Here is a 24,375-nt window from a genome sequence, read left to right as displayed (position 1 = left end):
GGGGAATTGCTAGAGAAATACTGTGAGAAAAAACCTTGCAAATAGTTAACAGGACTCAAGGACAAGGGAGAGAGAAAAACAGTACTGCAAAGGATAACCAGCTACAGCTAAATAACCTTCATGAAACCACAGCGCTGTGAAGATTGCGAGGGGTAGGTAAGACAAAAACAGCAGAATATCCCAGAAGTGACCTTAGGTTCATTAAGGCTTATTAACATACTAAATTTCACACCCCTAAATGAATAATGAGATGGAAATGACATGATAATGATATTACCGCCTCTTCTTCGCTTCCTATGCTAATTAACAAGAATGTGAAAGCACAAGCGCAGAGCAATTACCTGAGTTAACGAAACTGTAACCAATAGAAAGATTTGTATAAAATACTCCCTGGAAAGCGTGTGTAAATCAAGAATGGGAGGGGGAGGAGGTGTGCTAGCTTTGTGGATTTACCACCTAGCCCCCATCTCTGCGCAGAAATGAAATAAACAAATACCTCGACCCTGTGTGTCTATTGGTTGCTTGCACATCGGGTAACAGAACCCAGATTTTGGGACAACAGTATCGCAGTTTTACCCCTCTGTTTAAAAAAATAAACCACATCAACTTCTAACCCCCTTTTCGATTTGCCTGAATTTGCAATGGCTTCCCCCCCTTTAAAAGCAGGGCCTGCTCTTTGAAACAAAGGCAAGTGTTTTCCCCCAAAAGCCAATTCCGCAGAAGGGGAACGGCGGCACGTGCAGGCGTGGTGAGACGCTCGCGCAGGCGTTGTTCCGCAGCGGGGACGTTCCACTGCTGCCCGAGCTTTGAGACCGTCACTGCAACGGGAACCGCAGCTTGGCCGGCGGCCCCAGAGCTTGACTCGTTCCGGAGAAGCCAGAGGCTCTGGCCAGGCGGCGGCCGCTCGCCCCCAGGAGAAAAAAAGAGAAAAAAGCCATTTCTGGGCACGCTCTGGCGAGGCAGCAGGAACTTCGGGATGTTCCCCGAAGTTCCTGGGATGAGCCCACGCAGGTGTATCCACTCTGGTTTCATGCAGGGATGCTGAAGCCACAGGCCAGTCTGCAAGGCCCTAAAAGTAAGGAGCTGCTAGCAGAAAAGCTAATGTGAGAAATAAAAGAATTTTTAAAAAATTAAAAAGCAAAGGCAGGGTAACGTTCTAGTCGTACTCAATCACCCACAACATCTTCTGTCTCGTAAGATGGTCACATTTGAATGGTATGGTTATTTTGTTTTGTTTTAAATCTATTTTAAAAATACCTACTGAAACCAGCAAGTCAAAAATTTTTCTCTTTCCCTTATATCTGCGGTGGAGACACCTGAAGCATCCAGAGAGGTCACAAAATCCAATTATTCCAATGAGCAGGGATAAAAGACAACGTCCTTTCAGATCGCATGTAATTAAATTAACCAAAAATCAGTGTAAGCGCTAACTTGGCGCCTGTTATGCCCGTCTGGAATCTCTTGGATCTTGTGAATCCGGCAGTTGGCCGCGTTGCAGTAACTGTCTTTTCAAGGGACTGCTCGCCAGCGAGCGGCTGGGTACAACTGCGGGAGACACGTCCCAGCTGCGCTGCTGCATTCCACCCTCAAACGCGGCAAGCGCGGGTTCATTGCTGAGCCCTGCGGGCAGTTAAGCTCTTTAGAGTGCTTGAAGAGTAAATGCAACAGAAATAGCAAGGGGGGTTTAAATACGATTTGTTAAGGTGAGGAGCCAAATAGAAAAGACCTGCCTGGAGTTCCTGTTTAGATACATTTCATCAGTAAAAAACAATACAACGTTTTACAGAGTATCCTCCCCAAAACTGTACAGAAATTACAAACATTTCCCCTCTGTCCATAAAGCAGAGTTTAAATTATCCCATTTCATAGTCCATATTCAAGGCAACAAGTGAAACGATGCTGCTCAGTTCGTCTTGTCGGAGAAGCAGGATCGTTCTTCTGAGCTGCAGTCCTGCTAGAGATGTTACTCTCCAAACACCCCTAGAACGTTGACTCCTGATGCACCAAAATTCACTCGCCTGCAAAAACAGCATTATAACGATAAGACACAAGTAAGTTAAAGCTCCTATTTAAAACAAATCTTCATTACAAGAAAAACTGCCAATCCCGCACATCAGCATTTTAACATTTATGTAGGTATCGTGTTTCACCTCGAATTAAAGACAGCTCTTTCAGAACAAAAAAGTCCGGACATTGCTTTTATGTCAGTGCAGCTTTCACTGTGCACTCGAAACTCCTCTTGTTATGCCAAAAACAAGAGATTACAGCACTATGGCAGTGTCTGTCTCCTGTTTATAAATAGCACAGTACTTCTAGCAAGAAGGTAGCAACCTGGTTGTCTGGCCAAGGCCACTGTTCCGCAGCATGGACTCCACAGGATTTTTCAGCCAGCACAAGACCAAAGAAAAGCACAAAACATTTCCTGCACGCTCATGCACACAAAACTGACATGATTTTGTAAAAAGGCTGCCATTACTTAAAATGAGAAGAGCATTTTAATTCCATCAGTATCGTCCTATGATAGCAACTTCAGTTACGGTATTTCAAAACAGAAAGCTCCTGCTCAGATCTCGTGCGCAGCGCAATGATACGGAACGTTTGACACTTACCCAAGCATCCCAGATTCTTTTGTCTTTATGATGTACAGAAACATAAGCAATGTATGGAACATGTTGTTTCTGCCCTGAATACCACGGGAAGAGAAAAAAACTTGGAAATGAAATCACATGCAAACAACCACACTAATATCTTAGAATGTCTTATTTAAAACAACTGTCATCCCCTGTCCTGATCTTAGGTGGAGCAGCACAATTTTTCCTTCAAAATGTTTTGCAAGATACATATACTGCAGTGTGCACCCTGTCGGCCTGTTATATCATCAGAGATGAGAAAAAACTATAACAGAGACCTCGCGAAATGGTATTACAGCTTAGACTGCTGGGGTTTTGCCTCAATTCTTATCTTTCAATTAGGCAAACACCAGAAAAAGACCAAGCTTGTTTTCTAGATGGATTATCACCCTCAAATATTTTTAAATGCTTTTTAAAAGAGCTTTTCTGAAATCAGAAAATCAAGTCACAATCGGGGCTCAATCATAAAATCAAGATGTACAGGAAAAGTCTAGTATTTTGATATTGAGATTAGATGTTTCCCTCCAAAAGCTCGTACAGACAAGCATCAGTCTCGTTGGCACTGAGGAATAGCAACACACCTCAGAGCTTACATAAATTAGGATTTTAGAATAAATCATCAGAAAATAAACAACAAGAGGAAGCTGCTGCCTGGGCACTGATGTACCTAAGTTAGGCACTGAAGCTATCATTCAGCAGCAGACTAAATACCACACGATGGCCAAAGATCGTGGTAACATTTGCTTTCTGCACTGAGCCAGCCTACATATTCAATGGATGTGGCTAGTTCCAAAGGAAAAGGAAGAATGAAAAAGAAACAGATCAGGTCTGCTCAAGGTTTCCTGACAGCAGAAAAAACTAACGCGATCATACCTCGGGCAGATTGTAGACCTGGCGGTGGTAGATCAGCTCATAGTGGGGTGGATTGATGTTGCTTTGGTAGATGCAAAATACATTTTCATTTGTAATGTCTGTGAATTAAAGTTTTAAAATAAGATAGGGATTTTAAGAGCGCTGATGGGATCCAAGCAGGAAACAGCAGCTAAACAAGCAGTCCAAGAATGCCAATACCTGGTTTATCTGGTGTTTGAACAAAGTGTTGGGCAGTGAAGGTTTTGCCATCGGGGTATTTGGGGCTAGGGGGCAGTCTGGCATCGAGGTAAGTGCAGAATATGTGCATAAGGATCTGTGCAAACAAAAACAAATCTCATTTTAGTATCATTAAGAAGACTGACAGGACAGCAGCTTTCTTTCCATAATCTCAGACATTAGTTAGGGTATTTGAGAGTCTGTTGCTGCATCATGGACTTAATTAATCCCACCATGTTTAGAAGCCCAAGGTAGCTTAACACTTAGAGCACTGAATTCAATGGTCCAGGGCACGCCACAGATGTCAAGACAAGTTTATTCTTCCTGTAAATGAAACCCTTTCAGTCACAACACGTTAAAAAGGTGCTGCATGTGAACTGAACTCCTGACATACAAGTAACTATCTTCACATCTCACAGAATTTGCAAAGTCACAGATCTGAATAGCATGTATAGGACAAACTACAAGATACCTGATTTCATGATGGTTTCTACGCTAGCTGCAAAGATTTGGCTTAGAGAGGCCGATCCGATCTAATGACAACTTTTCCAAACACTACACTTACCCAGCAAGTTGCTCCTCTCTTGTCAAAAAATGGCAAAACAAAATCAATGGACAAACTTGGACTGCTCATGAATCTTACCAGCTCTCAACATTTTGGAAGAAAGTCCTAGAACAAGTATCTTCTTAGCTAACAGCGAGAAAATCGCAGTACTGCATGTTGTGTTTTAACTCTTACAGTAGACTTCTCAACATTCTTTGGGTGCAGCGTGACCAAATTACTCTGTAGTATGATACCTCCTGTGTTCAACATAGGATTTGCTTGGCAGACAGAAGAATTTCTATGGGCTAAATGCCCAAAGCCTCAAGAGGTCTAGCGGAAATTATTGCTTTAAGTTGCACGCAATGAGACTAACATTACCGTTAAAAACTCTTCATTTGGCACTTATTGTCTTAAGTTAATGCCAAAGCTTCGAGACAAGTGTTCAATATTAATTTCATCTGTTATATCAGAACTTCTTTCCCAGAATCTTTACAAGTTTAGTACATTGTGCAGTACTATCTCTCTTAGCTGGTTTCATTAAAAGACAATGAATTCAGGGTGTGATGGTCTGTGTTACGGTCTTTAATACTTTCAAACTGCTCAGCTTGCTGTCTACCAAGATAGCTAGAGCTGCTTCCCAGCTTGTCAGTCCCAAATATTTAGTCATCTTCACAACTAGAAAATCAAATCTTATTTCAAGACAGATTTTGCTCAACTTTAGCTTCCAGCAATTCAATCTTGTTGCATCTTTGTCAGCAAGGTTGTAAAACTTGCATATGAATCTTCTTTCTGCTTCTCCCCAGTAACTGAACATCTATAGAGGGAATCAAATCACCTGAACTCTCCTTTCAAATACAGAGTTCAACTGAAGAGTCACACATGAAGCTTGTTCTCCACTCCCTGGATTATCTTGTGGCCTTTCTTTTAACTATTTCAGTTGAATTTTCAAGTCACTGTATTCACTGAAGTGCTTTCTCCTGACCTTTTGCATTAATTGGCTAAGCATGACTACAAGTCTGTTCTCAAGTAAGATAATGTAATGCCTGTGGATTTCTCAAGAAATTACTGAATTAAATAAACATGAAGACACGCCACTTAATCCGTTTGTTCTTCTAACCATTACAGCAAAGGAAAATTTTAAGGTTCATCTTGCATGAGAAATTATGAGGTTTTGTTAAAGCAGACTTTTTTCTTTTCTTTTTTTCTTTTTGTTTTTTTTTTAATAAGGTAGAATATTGCTCTAACAAATCCGCAACCTTCTGTCAGGTTGCTCCCAAAACAGTTACCTGACTGACATCTCAGATGAGTCTAAATAAGAGGCCGGCTTAAGACTAAGACATGAAATCGCATTTTTGTGATCTGCACAATGTCCAATCCCATTGGCATTATTCCTTGCATAATTTCACTGACTACAATGGGATTATCAGGATAGGGAGGCAAACAGGATTTTGACCATGTTCCTCAAAAGACTTAATTGCTACCACACACAAAAATCTACCCTGAAAGACACACTTTAGGAAGTTATATTAAGCCTTCTTTGAAAACTTACAGCACAGTCAGTGGGCAAGTCAGCATCCCACTTACGGCCCTTGAAATCTCCTCCTCTGTTCCATCGGAATGAGCTCATGTATCCTCCCTGAGAAAGCTCTGAAAAAACAAAATTTATTCAGCTACTGGAGGTTGAAGGTGCAAGAAGGACATATTTGACACTAGCTTCAAGAACACTGCATGTATTTTCAGTGCACAAAATAGGAAAAATTAAACTAAGGAATATATAAAGTTAGGGGAGTGGAGTTTACAAGGTATTTTTTATTGGTAATTAATGAAGGGATTAAATAGGACACTTCACACCCCAAACTGAGAGAAGAAATAAAAACTTCCATGCCAAGTCCCACATCATTACATTGGTCTGAAAAGAGGAAGTTGCAAAAACTACCTCTGCTACTTGAAAAGCAGCTCTTCTCCCTGCTGTGACTGTAGTTCAAACCTCTTAATTGACGGGGTATCTGACACCGCCGACGCTTGACCCAGCTAATGGAAACGTTTTAAAGTCAGTATGGTTGACCACATACCTTTGATCCTTTCCACCAAATACTCTTGGTTCGCTGCAATATCCAAATACTGCATTATAGCGTACAGAGTTGGCATGACTGGAGCTTTAACAAGCGCTGCTTGTTTCAGATTGCTGATGCTGGCTTCTGCATGCGACAAGAGCCAGCACGACATCTGCATCCACGACAGAAATTTGAACATTCTCCCTTACAAGGCGTTAACAAATGCAATGTTACAAGGAGGAACTGGCTTTTTTGTCTCACTGTTTACTAAGGTAACTTACTAAGATAATTTACTAAGATTTATACAAAGTTAACAGCTTATCCAATACTCCAAATGTTTGTTTCCAATCCCAGTGAAGTACTAGCTGTCTCCCTTAAACCACACAACATAAACGCTATGCAGCACTGTGCGGTCGCAAAAGACGACAGACCCTTATCTGAAGGGCTTGCATTCCATAAGAAAACAGAAACATATGGTGTGAAAAAGGGAAGAAGTAACATCCATTTTAAAGAGCAGTAGGAGAGCAGCAAGGTGGAGATGAGGTCAGTAAGTGATCAGTTTTTCACAGGCACCACAACAGGTGCAGATCTTGAGGACAGACTACAAACAGGCCCCCACCAAAAAAAAAAAAAAAAAAAAAAAGTAGGCTTTGTTTAAATGAAGCATATCAAATCCTGCTCTTGATTGAGGGGGAATATGCATGTGATAAGGCAATGGAAGGAGTTCCTTCAGAGTTGCACTATGAAATTTTAGCTAGAATTCTAGCTCATCAAAATGCTTAAAAAGGAGGGGGGGGAACCCCAAAACAGCAAAAACCAACTGCCCCAACCAAAAGATCTTTTCTTCTAATGCCCATAGCTCTCCAAAATCCACCTGAGATTATCCTCCCCAACCCCACTTAGTGCTACACCTAGTACTTAAATAATCTTTAATGCATCTTAATCTTAAAATGATCTTAGATCTTAAATGCAAATGATTAATAACCTATCTGTGATAATAGAATTATTCTAAGTTAAAATAAATAAATAAATAAAATTTAATGTATCTTAACCTTAAAATGATCTTAGATCTTAAATGCAAACGATTAATCGCCTGTGATAACAGAATTAATTTAAGTTAAAATAAATAAATAAATAAATACTTCCTAGGTCTATAGATTTATTATTATCACAGTCATAAGATGACTTCTCAGTTCTTAAACACTATTTGGATACAATGTATCACATCTTAGTTTTCATAAAACTTTTTGTGGCCTGTTTGCTTTCAGACAAGATAGCAGGTAACAATTTAAGGAAGTAACAGCAATAGGTTTTTCAGGAAGTAGCTGATTTTAAGGAAGTTTGGAAAGACACATACTAACGGAGACAGAGAGGGCTGACAGGCAACCATCCTTGCAACGTGTGATAGTTTTCTGACAGTTTAAGATACAAGGATGTTAATCTGAGCCTTTAACTCTCCAGGAATGAATTCAGAGGAAACAAGAGGCTTAAGAATTTTATGCTATTGCAGCATCAGCATGCCTTTATCAGTATTTCCAGAAATCCTATGAAGAATCCTTCCAGTTTAGTAAAATGCATTACATGAAGCAAAGATCACACCAATACAAACAGGAAACGGAACTGTAATTCTTAGCAGACTTGTTTTCTATACTACCTATGCAGTGCCCTGCTATGGGGTGGCCTGCTACCAACCACCACAGGGAACCCCCCAGTTACTCTATCATCATACCTCCAACCTGCATTTCTGGGTACCCCATTCTTCTCAGCTGACTGCTCACAGACTCAATCTCTTGTACAAGTGGCACTAAAATAGTCTCATTAATCCACTAGGAAAGAGAAATGCAAAAATTAAAAAGCTTAGAAGCAACAAGAATGTGACAAAAATGTTAGTTTACTCTCTAGTCAGCATCACTGTTACAATCACAAAGGAGTTTAACAACAGGAACTTTGAAGTCAACCAAAGAGGAAAAGTAATTAAGAGCATCAATTTAGATAGGGGTGATTGGCTCTAGAAACACCCTCTAAAATGCCAAAAATTCACTATAGAGGACTTGGGAAAACAAATCTCCAGAAAGCAGTGATACTGATAAAGCTTTCCTGAACAATGAGAAAAGGGGTATTCTGAGGCACTGCACGACACTCATAGTGGTAATTTAAACTTTCATGGGCCCACTCCCTCTCAAAACCCTTTCAGGAAATGAAGGGCCTGATAAACACAGTATGTGACACTTGTATATGACACAGTTTGGGAACTGAAGCCAAGCTGCCTGTAGGTTTATGAACAGATGCTTAGGAATCTGGTACAGAACAGTCATAACCCCACATCTCATAGAAATCTTTTACTTTTCACTCGTCCCACTACTTAGAAGAACTACATACGTGATAGTTGCTGACTGAAGGGGTAATTCAAAGTTAGGCTTACAAATTATTTTGTCATAGTATGTGATTGTATTTCCTCTGCTAAAGCAATTGCCTAGACCAAAATTTTCTTTTTGTTTTTTTATTACACTCCTCAAGGCTGTTGGAAAAAGTCAAGGGGCTGGCATTTCCCATGCTTTATTTGAGTCCAGAAGGAGTTTGAAATACAGGAGAAAAAAAAACAGAAAAAATTCAGAAAACTGGGTTGTAGAAAGAAAAAACAAGTCTTTTCACATCCACTGTGTGTTAAGATGCACGTGTCTTCATTCAAAGGTGGGTGAACTTTACAGCTGTAAAGTTTTCAGAACAGAAAACACCTAGGTCAGCAAGTGCAAAAGTTCAGGTTGAAAATGTGTCCTAATACTTCTTTGTTACAAGCATGCTGTTCTAGTCTCCATGTCCAAGCCCACCCTAATCCTCAAACAGACTCAAATATGTAATTCTTCTCACTTCCTTAGGTATACAGGGAGCACTGAGGTACTTTTTCATTCTGCTGTACCTATTCTAACAGCAAGAACAGGCAGTTCATAGGGACAGGACTTACACTTCTGAACCTAGCGGTCCAGGAATCCAGGTAATCAAGCTGTCGTCGATTCACGATCACCCTTGCCCAAACCTATGGAAAGAACATTATTACCTACATACAGCAACCTAACAGAATACTAAAGAGTTTTTAGGGCCTACGACGTTTTCTGACCGCAGCCACAGCACATAATGCAAATTGCATTTGTTCCAGAACTCTCATCTAATGGCTGTATCATGTGAATTCTACAGTAGCTTACCATACTACTCTCCTACTCTCTTTTCACAGTACACTAAATCTCCCGTGAGTCCAAACGCACAGTTTTGCGTTCCCTGCTCTGTTAGGATAAAATTGGTCCAAGTTGCAGGGTAGACTAAGTTAATGTACGACATAAAGAAAACAGATCAAATTTAATTAAAAGCTACGTTAATGACATTCTTTTGAATCAGACTTATTCCAGACACAAATGTAAAGGAGAACAATTTTACACACCTTCAACTATTTCACTACATTAGGTACAGGTCAGTTTCCAGTCATTTTTTATGTCACAAGTTTATTTTATCCAGAGGACAAAATGGTAAAAAAAAGTTCCACAACCACCATTCTTGAGTTGAACTCGAAGTCTGTCTGTTCTCAGACACACAGTAATATTAAACAACTTCAGATAAAATAATTCTGAAGAGTTGGCCAAACCAACAGAAGTTTCCAGCTTTCCACCGTGGCCTACACGGTGAGTATTAGTTAATTACAAAGACCACAAAGCATGAAACCTGAAATTCTCTCAGGAGTCACTTTTCCACCTAAACACAGGTACCTTGTTCACCAAGGAAGAAATCATTTTACAATTTTACAATTGTAAAATTTTACAGTCCGGAATTTGAAATGTATACCCCTTGTGGCAAAAAGTCTTACAAGCTGTATGAAGATGGTTAAATGCTATAGGATTTCTCCCTTTCTAGCACCGTTGACGGAGTTCACATTTGGATGGAGCCACATATTTTAGAGCCCTGTTTTTCTCTCTTGGCTCCTTTGGTGCTGAGCTTACTTCTTCTGCAGTCAGTGGAGAGCTCAGACGAGCTTCGTCCTTGTGTGCTGACGGAGCTTGGGGCATGCAAGCCACCTGATACTGGTACTTTCTCAGCACCTGTGCTTGCTCTACTAAGGAACGGCTGTAGTTCCAAAAGGTTGGGCTGCTGGAAGGAGAGCTGGAACATGAACTTGCTGAAATGACATTGAACAGCCATAAAATTATCACCAAGTAATCACAGAAGCAACACTGCAGGCAATAGGTCACTATATTAAGGCTTTGACAGGAGAGATGTGCTCATGAATTATCATAAATACATACACCAAAATCTGTCTGCATAAACACTGATTTCATCTTTATATTAATAAGGCACTGTCCCTATCCCAGACAAAAACTGCCTGCAGGTAATTCACCACCTTTAGCTCAACTGCCTTCTCCACAAAATATCCCTCCCATCGAGGTGATAAAGCCCTTCAACTCATTGTAGTCCACTATACACAACAAATGCTACAGAGATTATTAGTATATCTATAATATAGACTAGTACTTCAGCAGCTCTCTTTCTGTGCAGGAATCTTTTCCAACTTTTCTCATCCACTCCTCATCAATAAAACCAACATCCCCTCCTTGCCAAACTCTTCAGGCTACATGAAGTTATTTACGTACCCAATTGAAGTCTACGCTGTTTCTCTTCTTCGCTTCGAAGGTACTTTTGCAGTGACTTGCGGTCTGTGATTTCATCATCTTGACTCATACGGGAATTATACCGCATTGGTGAAAAGTGGCAACGAGACCTTAGCCCGGTGCTTTCCACTGGCCCAACACTTGAGGCATATGGTGAACCAGTAGGAGAAGAGCTGAAGCTGGAAAGCTTTGGGAAACAAAAGCAAACAGTTGTGTCACATGAGGAAAGTGAGAGTTCCATTTTGACTTTATAAACTAAATGAATAGATCGACTCAACATAAGAATTGATTACTCTGCTGACTGCTGCTATAAAATATGCTCTCGTTTGGGGGAAGGTTTTTGCTATTTTGTAGTTACATTCTAGTTTCTTATTTTTGCTGTGCTCTGAAACAAACTAGCTACTCTAAAACAAATAAATTAACACCAGGGAAAGAGGATGAATACTGACAAGACAAATTTCATCTGCTTTGCAAACAAAGCGAACACACACACAGGACCCTCCACTGCTGGCCGCACACCTCCAATGGCTTACAGCACAACACAAGGACACGATAAGCAAAGCCAAACCGTTCCCCTTGAAGCCACCTTGGTCATTACCTTACTGTAGCTGCTGCTTGGTGAATAGGTTAAAGCACTGCTATAAGAAGCGCTGTTGCTTGACAGAGCCTGCCGCTGAGGGCTGTACCCTGAGATACAACCAGAAGTAAACTTTGGACTGGCCCTGAAGGGCCGGGATGGGCTGTAACTCAGCACAGTTTGACCCTGGACTCTAGGAGAAGGCGTAGAAGAAGGGACTTTCTTCGCTGCCAGCTCACGTGCTGGAATTATTTGTACTGCTGCAATAAGCAAAAAAACCCACAATCAGCACTGTACATGCAGCAGCCCAGAACTCTCCTCCTCACTTTAAATACACAGCAAAACACACATACACAACTCTCTTCCCTTAAGGAAATTCTAGGACACTAAAAAGACTATTCTAGTCTGACCCCTACAGGATTCAGCAGTCAACCCCAAAGACATAAAAATCAGAAAACTGGGACACGTGATCATAATTCAATACAAATTCTACAATTTAAAATTTCAGTTAAATTCTACCAAGCACCTTTGCATAGCCCGAGGCAATTATTTAACTTATTTGGTCAGCTACTCTACCTGCCTGCTTCATGTGTCTTTAGCACATCTAATGTCTCATTTACCTGTGCAAACCCAGATATTACACTCCTCAGCTGCGGTGATATAACCCTACTCCCGTATCTGCCGCTCTTTCTCTGGAGGCAGCCTAGTAGTATGTAACACATTGTACTAGCACCTTGCTTTTGCTGTATTTTCAAACTCTGCCAAGTTTTTCTATATTTGACAACATCACTTAGACATTCAGAACTTTTCAGAGCAACTGCTCTCTAGCCTGTCATTTTCAGACTGCACACTAAGGTCTCTTTTCTCTTTCTAATTTGGCGCTCTCCAGTCAGTATGATGATAGTAGGATACCAAATTTAAATACAAACCTATACACTCTGCCTTGTTCTCAATCCCATTTATAGGTTACAAATTCCTTGTCCAGCTTCATAAAGTTTAAGTCTCTCTCACTGCCCTTTAACAGCCCACTCTCCTTTTCTCCTTTTGTATTGGTTGTTTCCTCTCCACTTCTCCCCTTAATTGCTCATCAATTTATCACTTTTATTTTGAATTTTTATAGGCTGCAGTTAGTTCATCTTACTGCTCTTGTCAGATGAGGTAACTGAGAACTCACTTCACTAAAGATTCATGGGCTTGAGAAAGATATCATCTTTAAAAAAAGTATTTATAATTTATAACACCTACCTGCATTCTGCATCCCTAGAAGGATCTGCTGTCTACGAGTCATGACCAAGGTAGTTGGTGCCATTGTGTACTTGAAGTACATCCAAAAATCAAATAAGGCATTCAGACTGAACAGGGATACAAGCGCAAGCTCTAGAACAAACACAAAGGTTTTTATCATGCTAGGCACCATAAACAGGAGTAACAGTAAATGATCTGAGAAAACAAGTTTATACACAAATCAAGAATAGTTTATTGTTAGGGCTACCAATAACTGCCAGTCTGAGCACGGACGTAAGACAACTTCTCCTTTTCATGCAAGAACCATTAGAGATAAATTTCCTTTCTATATTGAAATTCATTTCTGTTGCTACAATATGTATTTGTAAAAGCGAAAGGTATTTTCCAGACAGGATACAAAGCACTGCAATGAAGTTTCATGCTATTTATCAAGTGTCTTCTGCCAAACCTTCTGTCACTCGTTACCTGACATTGCTCTCACTCTTCTTCCTTTTCATCCGCTAATAGTATTAGATACAATTACTTTTGAGCCTACTCATTTGAAACCAAATTTGATTATTTGGAAATGTCCTGCAGCCCTACAATACAACACAGCGCTACTATTTCAACTATTCCCCAAAGCCTTATTGCACACATTAAACACATTTAAGGTAGGAAACCTGTTCTTCACACTCTTTCTTACTTGTCACTAAAATGATGAAATTCCAACAGCACCAAAAGGGATAAAGGAAAACAAAATGAAGCTTGGTTATTAAAAAACAACAACAACAACGAAAAACCCCAAACCTTAAAAATGCTTTCCCCAGCAAGAAGAATGAAGGCTGAAACCTTCCCTCCTCCCTAAAACTAATTCATATGCTGTGACAACTCACCAATATACCAGAGCGGCCAAAATGCGATGTTGTAATAGGAACTTATAAGTTTTCCAGTCCTAAAAAGAAAAGGAAGAAGCGATCAATTTAACAGTAACTGGGTCCTATGAAATATTTAAGCATATACAAAGTAGAATGCTTTACTTAGTTGAGTCAGATATAACAATCAACATACATGTCAGTATATATCATCCCCCCAACAGACATATTAAGGAGGCCCCAGGCCCAGACCACTTTCCGCTCTTCAGCCTCCCTCCTAATCTTCACAGTCCTGTCAAGGAGCGAAGCTGCAGAAATCTGTTCTGCCGCCATTGTCTGCAACAGGAAGCACACAAAGAAAGTTAAAGATTGAAAATTTATATACAGTTAGATTCTCACTCTGTACAAGACCTTTAAAAAAGTAAAAAAGCAAAAAGAAATTACATAAAAGGACTTCACATTGAGGTACCAAATCGTGTGTAGTGTTAAGAATGAGCTTCAGTGGTTTAAAAACAAAAAACAAAAAACAAAAACAAAAAACCCCAAACAATATTCCTCTTATAAACTGCATAAGCACTGTCACCTCTTCACAGTGAAACAGTTTCCATTTTCTCCACTGAGGTACAGAGGACAGAAAAGAGAGCCAGATTCCAACAGCGTTTTTGAGAAATAGCATTTTTCGGAATGCTGAGGCAACACTGCCTTCTCCAAGCAAGGAAAACAGACCAAGAAAACATCTTGCACAACCTGGCAGTTTTCCTACTGAAAACACCCACCTATCTCCTTCTGTCAGCTCAGGACAGCTCTGTACCCTCCCCACACCCTCCCCCCTTTACACCACAAAATGCCCTATGTAACAGAAATAACGCTTCCTGCATATTCTACTCCTCTCATCACTCTAGCACACACCATGCCACACACACACACACACACACACGCGGGCGCGCTTGTCACCCGCCGGCAGCCCGCCGCACTCCCAGGCCTCGCTGCCAGGCCCTGAGTCGGCAGCGACACCGCCGCTCCGCTCCGCTCCGCCCCCGAGGGCGCCGCGGCCCAGGCCCAGGCCCAGGCCCCGCCCGCCGCCCCCACCGCAGCCGCCTCCAACGATTGGTCGCGCGGACGTGACGTCACCGGAATCAGTTCTGCGGGGGGAGGCGGGGCGGGGGGGAACGCCGTTGCCGGGGAGATGCCGTTAACAGCGGGGGGGGAGGGGGGCGGGGGAGACGACTCCGCTTTTGAAAAACAACGTTCGCCCGTGCACAGCCCGGCCGCTTTCCTACTGAAAACCCCCGCCCGTGTCCGTCTCCAGACCCTCCGCACACCCCCCCGCCTTTACACCACAAAATGCCGCACACAACAGCAGTAACACTGGCCACTTTCCCTGCTCCTCCCATCAGCGCAGGAAACTGCCACGCCTCCCCCGGCCACAGGCTTCAAAACCTCTCAGCTACTTCGTCGCTGAACACAAACATACAAGAGTTACCTCAGAGAACACGCGGTTTGACTGAAATGACAGGATTTCACACGCACAGCCCTCTCCCACCTCCACCACCCTAGACCCTTCCCCACACCCCCCCCACTCTGGCACACACCACGACACGCACGGACACTTGTCACCTGCCAGCGGCCCGCCGCGCTCCCAGGCCTCGCTGACAGGCCCTGAGCGCGCACGCCCCGGCTCCCCCGCAGCCAAACCCCGCCGACCACAAGCAGACTCGGCCCCGCAACCAGCAGGCGCCCCGGGAGGGCGGCGACACCGCCGCTCCGCTCCGCTCCGCCCCCGAGGGCGCCCAGGCCCCGCCCCAGGCCCAGGCTCCGCCTGCCGCCCTCACCGCAGCCGCCCTCACCGCAGCCACCTCCAACGATTGGTCGCGCGGACCCGTGACGTCACCGTAGGCAGTTCTGCGGGGGCGGGGACGCCGTTGCCAGGGGGATGCCATTGCCAGGGGAACGCCGATCCCAGCCGGATGCCGTTGCCAGGGGGATGCCATTGCCAGGGGAACGCCGATCCCAGCCGGACGCCGTTGCCAGGGAGACGCTCGCGCAGCCGCCCCGGACGCTCGGCCGATGGCGCCTGCCCGACCCGGCCGCAAGCGGCCCCAGGCACCATGGCGGCCCCAGCGCGTCGGCCGCGACGCCCCCCGCGCCCTGCCGCCCGCCTTGGCCGCCACCGGCCGTGCCCACACCCGGCCGTACCCTTCCCCTGCTCGGCTCCCACTACGGCCGCGTGCGGGCACACCCCCCGGCTGCCCCACGCCAGAGCCTGGCCAAACGTGTTGCTCCTGCCTGCAAACCTCACCACGAGGAGCAGGGAGGAATAAAAGCACCGCTGGCGGCTGAAAGGGAGCACAACGAGTTACAGCAGACCGCTCTGTGAGCGCGGGCCAGCGGACAACCTCAGCTGCTCCAAAACCCTTCCTGCCTTTGCCTCAGATCCCAAGCACCAACCTGAAAGTAAGAAAGCCTAAAAAAGGAGATTAACTACAAGCCTAGACTGCACAGTTATCGATAAACACAGTGTCTAACGCTTGGCCACTCTGTGCAGTGTGCTGTAGGTGACCCTGCTTGAGCAGGGGGGGTTGGACGAGATGATCTCCAGAGGCCCCTTCCAACCTCCACCCTTCGATGATTCTGTGATGGGCGCTTTCTCTCGCAGCTCCTGCTGTGGGGGTAATGGAAAATGCGTGGAGGACAAAGAGGCTAGAAGCTGGTCTGAGGTGCGGATCCTTACCGAGGCTTGTCAGTCTGCAGAGAGAAGGGGACTCAATGCTCATGTAGTGCTGATGAAAGTCTCCCTGAGCAGGCTCTCAAGCAAAGCTCCTGCATTTGCAGATGCGCACGCACCAGATGGAACGATGAAGCCTGGTCCTCCAGAATCGCCATTGCTAGTGAGGGGCCGCAGGCTTTGCCCTGACTTGGGCTTGCTGGAGTGTCAAGGTGGAGCAGCGTGGCACTTGGAGGAGGCTCTCCTTCAGCAGCTTAAAGGCCTGCCAGCTTTCCTGAGCTCCTTTGCCCTTCTGAGCTGCCTCCCCTGGCATCCCCCTAGCAGGTCTCTGCAGAAGGGGAAGCCTGCTCACCTCAAGGCCAGCCTCTGGGCTCTGCTGCTCTCCTTCCTACCTGCCCTCAGGCTCTGCAACTCCACTAGTTCCCGGGTGCTACAGCCCAGGTGGCCATGGTCTCTGCTGGCACCAAGCCTCCGGGGTGGCCGCTTCCCCTTCTGGCCCTGGGCACCCGCCTTCTTCCCCTCACGCCCACAAAAGCCCAGCACTCAAGGGCACCCAAGACACACACAAGAGCTGGCAGTTCCCTGCCACCACGCAGCCAGCACTGGGCCCCAGCAAGGGGGGCCCAGGCTCAAGCACTTCCTCCCCTCAGAGGTGTACAGCAGCTTTTTCCTCCTCTCCCCACAGGCCCCTTGAACCCAGGACATGCGTTGGCCATGGCACGGCCCTCTCCATGCCTCTCCCCAGCACCAACAAGACGCAGCACACCCCTAGGCCACAGCCACCGCAGCTGCAGCTGCAGCCAAAGAGCCACAGCACGACCGCGGCGGAGAGCTGCCCTGGCAGCAGCCCCTGAGCCCTGACTCCTCAGCTCTGCTCTTCAGGACTCCCCAAAGCTCCCACGCTGCAAACGGACGAGCTCACCACACACCCAGCCAAGAGCCACCCGACTTGGGGCAGTTGGTTTAATTCAGCTGCAGAGAACTTCCTGGGTGCTCGCGTGGCTCACAAGCAGTGCTGCTGCTGCTGCTGCTGCTGCCGTTGTGGCTGCTGCTGTGGCCACTGCCGCTGCCCCTGGGGCTCCCACTGCCGTTGATGCTCTGTCTGACACTGGGTCTTCGTGTGCCGCTGCCACTGCCAGTGGGGCTGCTGTTGAGTCCAGAATTGGAGCTTCCGCTGCCACTGCTGCTACGAGCGGGTTTCCCGCTGTGTCCAACATTGCAGCTCCCACTGTCACTGCCGCTGTGTTTGCCGCTGGCACTTGGGCTGCCGCTGTGCCCGCCACTGGGGCTCCCAGTGACGCTGCCACCGCCAGTGGATCTGCTGCTGCGTCTGCCACTGGGGCTTCCACGGCTGCTGCCGCTGTGTCCGGCACTGCCACTGGGGCTGCCACTTGGTCTGACAGTGGGGCTTCCAGTGCCACTGGGGCTGCAACTGGGGCTGCCACTGTGTTTGACAGTGGGGTTTCCAGTGCCCCTGCCATTGACACTGGGGTGCCGCTGTGTCTTACAGTGGGGCTTCCAGTGCCACTGCCATTGACACTGGGGCTGCCGCTGTGTCTTACAGTGGGGCTTCCAGTGCCACTGCCATTGACACTGGGGCTGCCGCTTGGTCTGACAGTGGGGCTTCCAGTGCCACTGCCATTGACACTGGGGCTGCCGCTCTGTCTGCCACCGGGGCTCCCGCTGCCACTGCCACGCTGCTTGCTACTGACACTGGGGCTGCCGTTCTCTTTTGCAGTGGGGCTTCCACTGCCGCTGCCTCTGGGTCCCTTCGGGGTGCTGCACCCAATGGGAGGGGTCCTGAGCCTTGCACTGGGGGACTTTCCACAGGGGGGCATTGCATGGGGGGGGAGGGGAGGAAGGTCCCTTTTGGGTGTTGCACCCACAGGGAGGGATCCTGGACATTGCACTGGGGGGGGGTGGCTTTCCATGGCAGGGGTGTTGCACCTGGGGGACGATTTGCACAGTGTGCGGGGGTCCCTCCTGGGTTGGGCTGCAGCGGGTGCTGGAGTGCATGAGCCTGGGAAGGGGGTGGGGTTTTTTTCGGGGGGGGGGGGGAAGCAGGGGCTCCGGTGCGGCGCCAGGGCTGCAGGGGATCGAACGCGCGGCGCCTCCCAGGCTCGGCTTAGCGCGGCTCAGCCTGGCCCGGCCCGTCCTGGCCGCTGCCTCTCTTGCAGCCGCTGCCGGGGAGCCGGAGGTGCGGGGCGAGGGCCCGCGGTGGGGCTCGCCCTGCGACCGCCGCTGCGCCGCCATTAACGACCCGCATGGCGACCTGCCCTCGGCCTCCCACCCCCATGGCATCCTCGCCCCCCGCATCCTCGCCCTCCGCATCCTGCCCGGTAGGGAGCCCGGCGGCGGCAGCGGTGAGGGGGGTCCGCGCGGGGGGTCCCTGTGCCAGCGCCCACACCCGCTCGCCTCTCGCCCGCAGTCGTCACCCGCCAGCAGCACTTGAACGAGGTGCCGGCGTGCGAGAGCTGCGGGGCAAAGACCACGCTGACGGCCGAGAGCGCGGTGGAGGCCAACAAGCTCTCCAACGACGTCAAGGTGGGTCCGTCCCCCCGCGGCCCATGCCCATCCTGCTGCACGGGAGGGGAGGGGGTCTTTTCTTTGGCCGCGACCTTCTCCTCTCTGCAGTTCGGCTTCAAGAAGTGGAAGAGCCACGCGACCGCCCGGCCCTGGGAGGACCGCTCGGAGATCAGGAAGGAGCTCTACTCCAACCTGAACGTCATCCGCGGCTTTGGAGGTGGGCGGCCGCTGAGGCTCTAGGGTTCGCGGCAAAACCCTGTTGGGAGGAGGGAGCCCGGTTAACACCCCCCCCCCCCCCCCGCCGTGCACGTGGCGAAGCGGCTGGCGGAGCAGCGGAGGGGCCGGTCGCTGTCTGCAGGCTCCACGGTGACGTTGGGCAGCGTCCTCTACGCGCTGCTCTTCGGCTGGTGGCTGGCGCTCCTCTACGTCCTGGTGGCCGCCGAGATGTTCCTCACCGTCGTGGGGGCTCCTTACGGTGAGTCTTCCCCAGGTGCCCGTCCCCGGTGCGACCGGGCCGGGCTGTCGTGGTGGGAGACGGGACGTGCGCGTCGGGGTCCTGCCCCGCGTCCCGATGCCGCTGTCCCCGCAGGGCGGCTCTGCAGGGACCTGGGCAGCTACTTCCTCTGGCCCTTCAGCAAAGTGATCCAGTGGGTGGAGGTAACGGCCGGGTGCCGTCCGTACGTCCGTCCCCGCCAGCCCCTCCTCACTCTCCGCCAGGGTCCCGCCGCGGAGGCCGACGGCACCCGGGAGACCTCGGCCCTGCTCGGCGGCCCAGCGCCCGGCCGCTGGTGCCCCGCGGACCCCGGCTACCGGGTGAGCGCCCGGCGCGGGAGGTGCTGGACGGGGCCCGAGGGGCGGCTCTTTGGGAGCCCGGCTGCTCCCGTTTGGCTTTTTCCACCCTAAAAAACTGCCGCCACCGGGCCGTCCTTGCAGCAACGCGCTGCCGCTGCTGCCGTGTGGCTCTGCCTGGGCTACCCGGCGCTGGCACTGGCCCACGGGCTCGTCTGCTTCGTCGCCTGGCTCCTCTTCTTCCTCATCTCCGTCACCAAGATGAGCACCCGCACGGCCCACCGGGTGCTGCTGCCGCCCCCGGAGCGGGTACGAATCCGGCGCCCGCGCATGGTGGGTGGCCCCTGGTGCTGGGGGTGGAGGGTCCCCTCTCGATGGGCTGGCTTTTGGCAGGGGGGGACACCCAGACCAGTGTCACCCGCTTGGTTTCCATCGCCCCGCTGCCGCCGCTGCAGACGAACGTGCCGCTGGAGGCGGAGGTGATCAAGTGCTGCTACCGCGCCATCAACGCCTACTACTACAAGTACGCCATGGACGGCATCAACGTCTTCGCTGTCAGTATCCTTTTCCCCCCTGCTTCCTTTTTGTGTATAGGGGGGGACACGTCAACTGGGCACCACCTTGAGGTACCACCCCTCAAAAACCACCGACCCCCCCCACTTCGGACACGTCCTTGATGGCCGCCGCAGACCTGCTGCCGCTGGTGGTGGTGACGCTGGTGCTGGGCTACGTGGACGGGCGCAACTGGGTGACGAGCTCGCCCGTGAAGTTCGCCCTGGCGCTGCTCTCCATCATGCCCCTCTCCTACTACATCGGCATGGCCATCGCCAGGTGAGCAGCTGCCTGGTGCCGGGGCCGCCCCGCGGCGCTGCTTCCCGCCCCATTGACCCTTTGCGCTTCCCGTCCCCGCAGCATCTCGGTGCAGAGCAACGTCGCGGTGGGGGCGGTGGTGAACGCCACGTTTGGCTCCATCACAGAGCTCACCTTCTACATCACAGCGCTCATCAAGGGCGCCCGCAAGTGCTACGAGGAGATCGTCAAGGTGGAGCTGACGGGCACCCTGGTGGGCTGCGTCCTCCTGGTCCTGGTGAGCCCGGCGGGGAGGAGGCGCTTGTGTCACGAAAGCCCCCGTCCTCCAGCGTGGGAGGAGGAGAGGACCTCCTCGCCGAGGTCACACTGACAGCCATGTTCTCTCCGAGGGCTTGTGCACGGTCATAGGAGGCATCCGGCACCAGGAGCAGAGGTTCAACAGCCGCTCGGCGGGTGTCAGCTCGGCCCTGCTCTTCCTCTCCGTGGGAGGTGAGTGCCCTGGCAGTGGTGCCGTCGGGGGGAAGATGTCCCACGCCATGGCCTGGCGCCCACTTCCACCTCTCCTGCCAGCAGGCGTCTTCGCCCCGATGCTCTTCTCCAAGGTGTACGGGAGGCTGGTGTGCGGCGAGTGCCACAACATCACCCAGAACGCGCTGGGCCACTACCTCTGCAAGAGCTGCCACTTCGACCTGGTAAGCCCCCAAACCGCGGCACCCACGGGCGCCCGTAGCCCGCCCGGCTCCTTGCCGGCGGCCCGCAACGGGCACTGCAGGGTGCCCAGGGCACGGCCATGGCGCTCGCCCCGCTGATGGGCTCTCCGTTGCAGGTGCAGAACAACAGCATGCTCTACTACAGCCACATCCAGTGAGTGTCCTGGGGTGGACCCGGTCCCCGTGTCGGGGTGGCACTTCGTGGGTTGGCTCACAGGTCCTCGGGGAGCTGCCTGGTCGCGGGCAGGGCGTCCTCCCTCCTGGGGATGGCACCGCTGTGCCTGTCTGGTCCCAGGGCTGGACCACGCTGCGTCCATCTCCCTCTGTCCTGGGACAGCCGCCGGTGTTCTCAGCTCTGTGTGGTGCAGGGGAACGCCGGGGCCTCCAAAGGGCTCTCGCGTGGGGCTGAGCGCCGTGTCCCGCAGGCCCCTGGTGTACACAGTGTCCCTGCTGCTCCCTGCCGCCTACCTCATCGGCCTCTTCTTCACCCTGAAAACTCACTCGCACATCTATGACATCCACATCAGCGACTGTCACAGTGAGTGCCGCCCCGGCTCCGCTCGGCGAGTCCTCTGCTCCCCTTCCCACGCTGGGAGGCTCACATGGGGTTTCTGACTCATCCCTGCTCCTTTCCCCCAGGGCCCAGCCACCACCACAGCGCCGTGGTCCACTGGTCTTGGTGGAGGGCACTGGTCATCCTCCTGCTGTCCATGCTGAACATCCCTTTCCTGCTTGAAACAAGCATCTGAATAATCACAGAGCTGAGCAGAAACTCTTCACTCGCTCTTCACTTTCTATCACAGAAAGGCCCAGCACTTCCAGTGCCACCAGCAGGAGGGCCCCAGAGGCTCTGCTGGTGTGTTCACGGAGAGCAAGGTGCAACAGCGTGTGTATTCCAAAACTACATTCACCACTGCTGCCTTTGAAGGCAGGACTGGGCGATGTTGGGCAGGGCTCAGTGAACCCATGGGAAGGGCTCTTGCAAGCCAGCGCCCATAGCACAAGGCTTTTGCAGGAAGCACGCTGGAAAAGAAGGGCCCCCAGTAGTGACACTTACTGCTCTGGCATTCTCGTCCACTTCATTCCAGGCCACTCAGTAGGTGCTCCACCTTCTGAAGATGGCTTCCTCCCGCCTGGCACTGCCTTCTGGGCAGAGCACTCTGGGGTGCCTAGGAATGGACTGCAAATACACACCGCGGGGAGGTGGCATGAGCACAGGGGGAGTAGGGTCCCCATTTCAGCCTGACAAGTTGGGCACCTGCTTCTGCCGCAGAAGGCAGTTCTGTAGCAGAAGCACGTGGGTCCCACTGACTGGGGTCACATCCACAGGAATGGGGATCACCCCCTAACAAAACACCCAGGGCTGCACGTTATGCCCAAAGTAGAGCTCTGGACAGAACCAGAGCAAAAATTTCTCTCCATGCAGGAAGGCGAGCAGCAGGGTCATCTGCCAGGACAGGCTCCAAGGCACAGCATTACGTGCTGTGCTGCCAGCTACATTAGCCACTGCTCCGTGGCCCCAGGGACTCTGTTCCGGGATGGGCAATGGTTTGCTGCCTGTCTTCCTTAGTCCGGTGGCCTTACGAGGTCATCCTACAAGGGACAGCCTAAGCTGGAATACAGCCACACCGCTGTTGTGTTAAGGCAGGATCAAAGCAGAGAGGAAAGGTGTCAGGCTCTCACTCTGGTGCCAGGGCACATGTCTGGCTTCATTCTCCCTCTGTCATAGTTTCTTAATTCTGTCTTCAACACTTGAACTGCACCATATTCAGTGTTGCAGAGGTGGGAGGGGACCAGGTCTTGGGGAAGACTTTGCAAGGTACCTATTTACCACTAGCTCACCATGACATGGTACCCATCTACCTGCACCCAAACCTCTTCTGCTCACTGGAGCTTTAATGGGCAGCAAGTGCTGTGAGCCTGGAGAGTGGCCCTCTCCTCCAGCAGCAGCTGCTGGTGCATCCATCAACTGCTCATAGCTCACCTCTTCAGTAGAGCCACCCTGCTGTCTTCAAGTGTTTTGCTGGCAGAGCTCTAGCCATGCGTCATAGCCTGTGTTACACATCAGGGCTGCGAACGTTACAGAGCAACAGTCAGTGACTTGCTTTGCTGATAAAAGGTGATACAAATCTTTCCTAGTGATGGGAGGCACCTTTCTGTCTTCAAAAGCATCCCCCAAAATAAGCTGCAGCCATCTTCAGGGCGGTGGTGGTGGGGTGCTGCTAACAGTGCAAAGCCAAAATCATGTGTGCATGAACACACAGCAGCCTCTAAGCCTGTGTGTGGGGCAGGTCATCCCTCCCCTCCCAGAGCCCTGGGGTGGCTGCTGCAGCATGGGGACAAGTGTTTGAAGGCTGAGTAAAGCGCCTTGCTGCTTCACCCCACAACTGACTTGTTTTCAGAGGCAGCGCTGGAGAGCATGCAGCTCTGGTTTGAGGGCTTGCTGCTAGGTAAGGCAATGCTTTTGTGCATCTTGACTATTTGAACGATTCAAGGTTCCTGCTGGCGCACACGAGCTGGGGGACCTTTGCTGCTTTGGGGCCTAGCTCTGCCACATAGCTAGAAGGAGGATAAATTACTCCAGGCTTTGCTTGCCCGGGCTCCTGCTTGGCTTCGGCTGCCACTGCTGTTGCTGGAGGCCTGGCTCCATCATCTTCAAACAAGGCTGTCTTAAAGTACTAGTTTCTCCTTTCTAAGAGCAAATCTGCCTTTTAAAAAGAAAACCTTCCATGATGTCAGCGTGTTGCTACCTTTGCCAGAGCAGGGCTGTTTTCCTAAGGAGCAGAGGCTTTTGCTGGGCTTCCCTTCAGGGTAAAAGGGTGCTGACAGGAAGGCTCCCGGGAAGGCTCAGAGCAGAGGCTGGGGAAGAACCTTCCCTTCTGCGAAAACAGAGCTGCCATAGCCCCCACAGAGCCCTCCTGTCCTCCCTAGCAGGACTGCCCTGCACATTGCCCTAGAGTTTAGTGAGCTGCCTTCCCGTGTGCTTGCCTCTCTCTTCTCTCCATTCTGTCCTGGATCAGCCTTTTGGCTCTTCCCTGGACAAAAGCCTGCCAGATCATTTAGCTCTTTGCCCATATTCCCCTGCAGCTGCTCTTGTGTGGAATGGAGGGGCTGCTGTGAGCAAGAGCAACGGGTATTTCTGCAGTTCTGAGAGGCAGCTTCTTCTCTGTAGC

At 49.8% G+C, this 24,375-nt stretch overlaps 2 protein-coding genes across 2 annotated transcripts in view; one reads left to right on the top strand and one right to left on the bottom strand.

Annotated features, from left to right (window-relative positions):
- Nucleotides 1–1,963: 1,963 nt before the first annotated feature.
- On the bottom strand, nucleotides 1,964–15,752 carry LOC134154666 (transmembrane protein 209-like). Its single transcript, XM_062601346.1, has 16 exons — nucleotides 15,490–15,752; nucleotides 14,732–14,784; nucleotides 13,839–13,965; nucleotides 13,664–13,722; nucleotides 12,792–12,923; nucleotides 11,568–11,806; nucleotides 10,948–11,156; nucleotides 10,304–10,475; nucleotides 9,280–9,351; nucleotides 8,047–8,143; nucleotides 6,336–6,461; nucleotides 5,813–5,910; nucleotides 3,702–3,816; nucleotides 3,504–3,601; nucleotides 2,610–2,683; nucleotides 1,964–2,018 (listed from the first exon to the last, which is right to left on the bottom strand). The coding sequence occupies exons 1-16, from the start codon at nucleotides 15,750–15,752 to the stop codon at nucleotides 1,964–1,966; spliced, it is 1,989 nt and encodes a 662-aa protein (XP_062457330.1).
- LOC134154665 (uncharacterized) overlaps nucleotides 15,751–24,375 on the top strand; it is a 22,689-nt gene continuing 14,064 nt past the window's right edge. Inside the window, exons 1-16 of the mRNA XM_062601345.1 lie at nucleotides 15,751–15,766; nucleotides 18,545–18,664; nucleotides 18,766–18,911; nucleotides 19,002–19,110; nucleotides 19,252–19,368; nucleotides 19,483–19,550; nucleotides 19,611–19,706; nucleotides 19,827–20,015; nucleotides 20,138–20,240; nucleotides 20,372–20,513; nucleotides 20,595–20,769; nucleotides 20,882–20,981; nucleotides 21,066–21,184; nucleotides 21,319–21,356; nucleotides 21,628–21,740; nucleotides 21,842–21,908. Coding sequence (XP_062457329.1) covers nucleotides 15,751–15,766; nucleotides 18,545–18,664; nucleotides 18,766–18,911; nucleotides 19,002–19,110; nucleotides 19,252–19,368; nucleotides 19,483–19,550; nucleotides 19,611–19,706; nucleotides 19,827–20,015; nucleotides 20,138–20,240; nucleotides 20,372–20,513; nucleotides 20,595–20,769; nucleotides 20,882–20,981; nucleotides 21,066–21,184; nucleotides 21,319–21,356; nucleotides 21,628–21,740; nucleotides 21,842–21,908 — 1,718 coding nt within the window. The remainder of the gene's footprint in view (nucleotides 15,767–18,544; nucleotides 18,665–18,765; nucleotides 18,912–19,001; nucleotides 19,111–19,251; nucleotides 19,369–19,482; nucleotides 19,551–19,610; nucleotides 19,707–19,826; nucleotides 20,016–20,137; nucleotides 20,241–20,371; nucleotides 20,514–20,594; nucleotides 20,770–20,881; nucleotides 20,982–21,065; nucleotides 21,185–21,318; nucleotides 21,357–21,627; nucleotides 21,741–21,841; nucleotides 21,909–24,375) is intronic.

This window comes from Rhea pennata, unplaced genomic scaffold (assembly GCF_028389875.1).
Source record: "Rhea pennata isolate bPtePen1 unplaced genomic scaffold, bPtePen1.pri scaffold_33, whole genome shotgun sequence".
NCBI lineage: Eukaryota > Metazoa > Chordata > Aves > Rheiformes > Rheidae > Rhea > Rhea pennata.
The sequence above is the reverse complement of the archived record's forward strand: the minus strand, read 5'-3'. Positions and strand labels throughout refer to the sequence as shown.

What these genes read in the sequence shown, in the direction of transcription:
- LOC134154666 (XM_062601346.1), bottom strand. Translation starts at nt 15,752, where the DNA reads ATGGTGCCTGGGGCCGCTTGCGGCCGGGTCGGGCAGGCGCCATCGGCC. An exon ending in ACTTGCCCACTGACTGTGCT is followed by an intron (nt 3,817 to 5,812) that starts GTAAGTTTTCAA and finishes TTGTTTGCACAG; the next exon opens with ATCCTTATGCACATATTCTG. An exon ending in AGGTCTACAATCTGCCCGAG is followed by an intron (nt 2,684 to 3,503) that starts GTATGATCGCGT and finishes CGTGGTATTCAG; the next exon opens with GGCAGAAACAACATGTTCCA.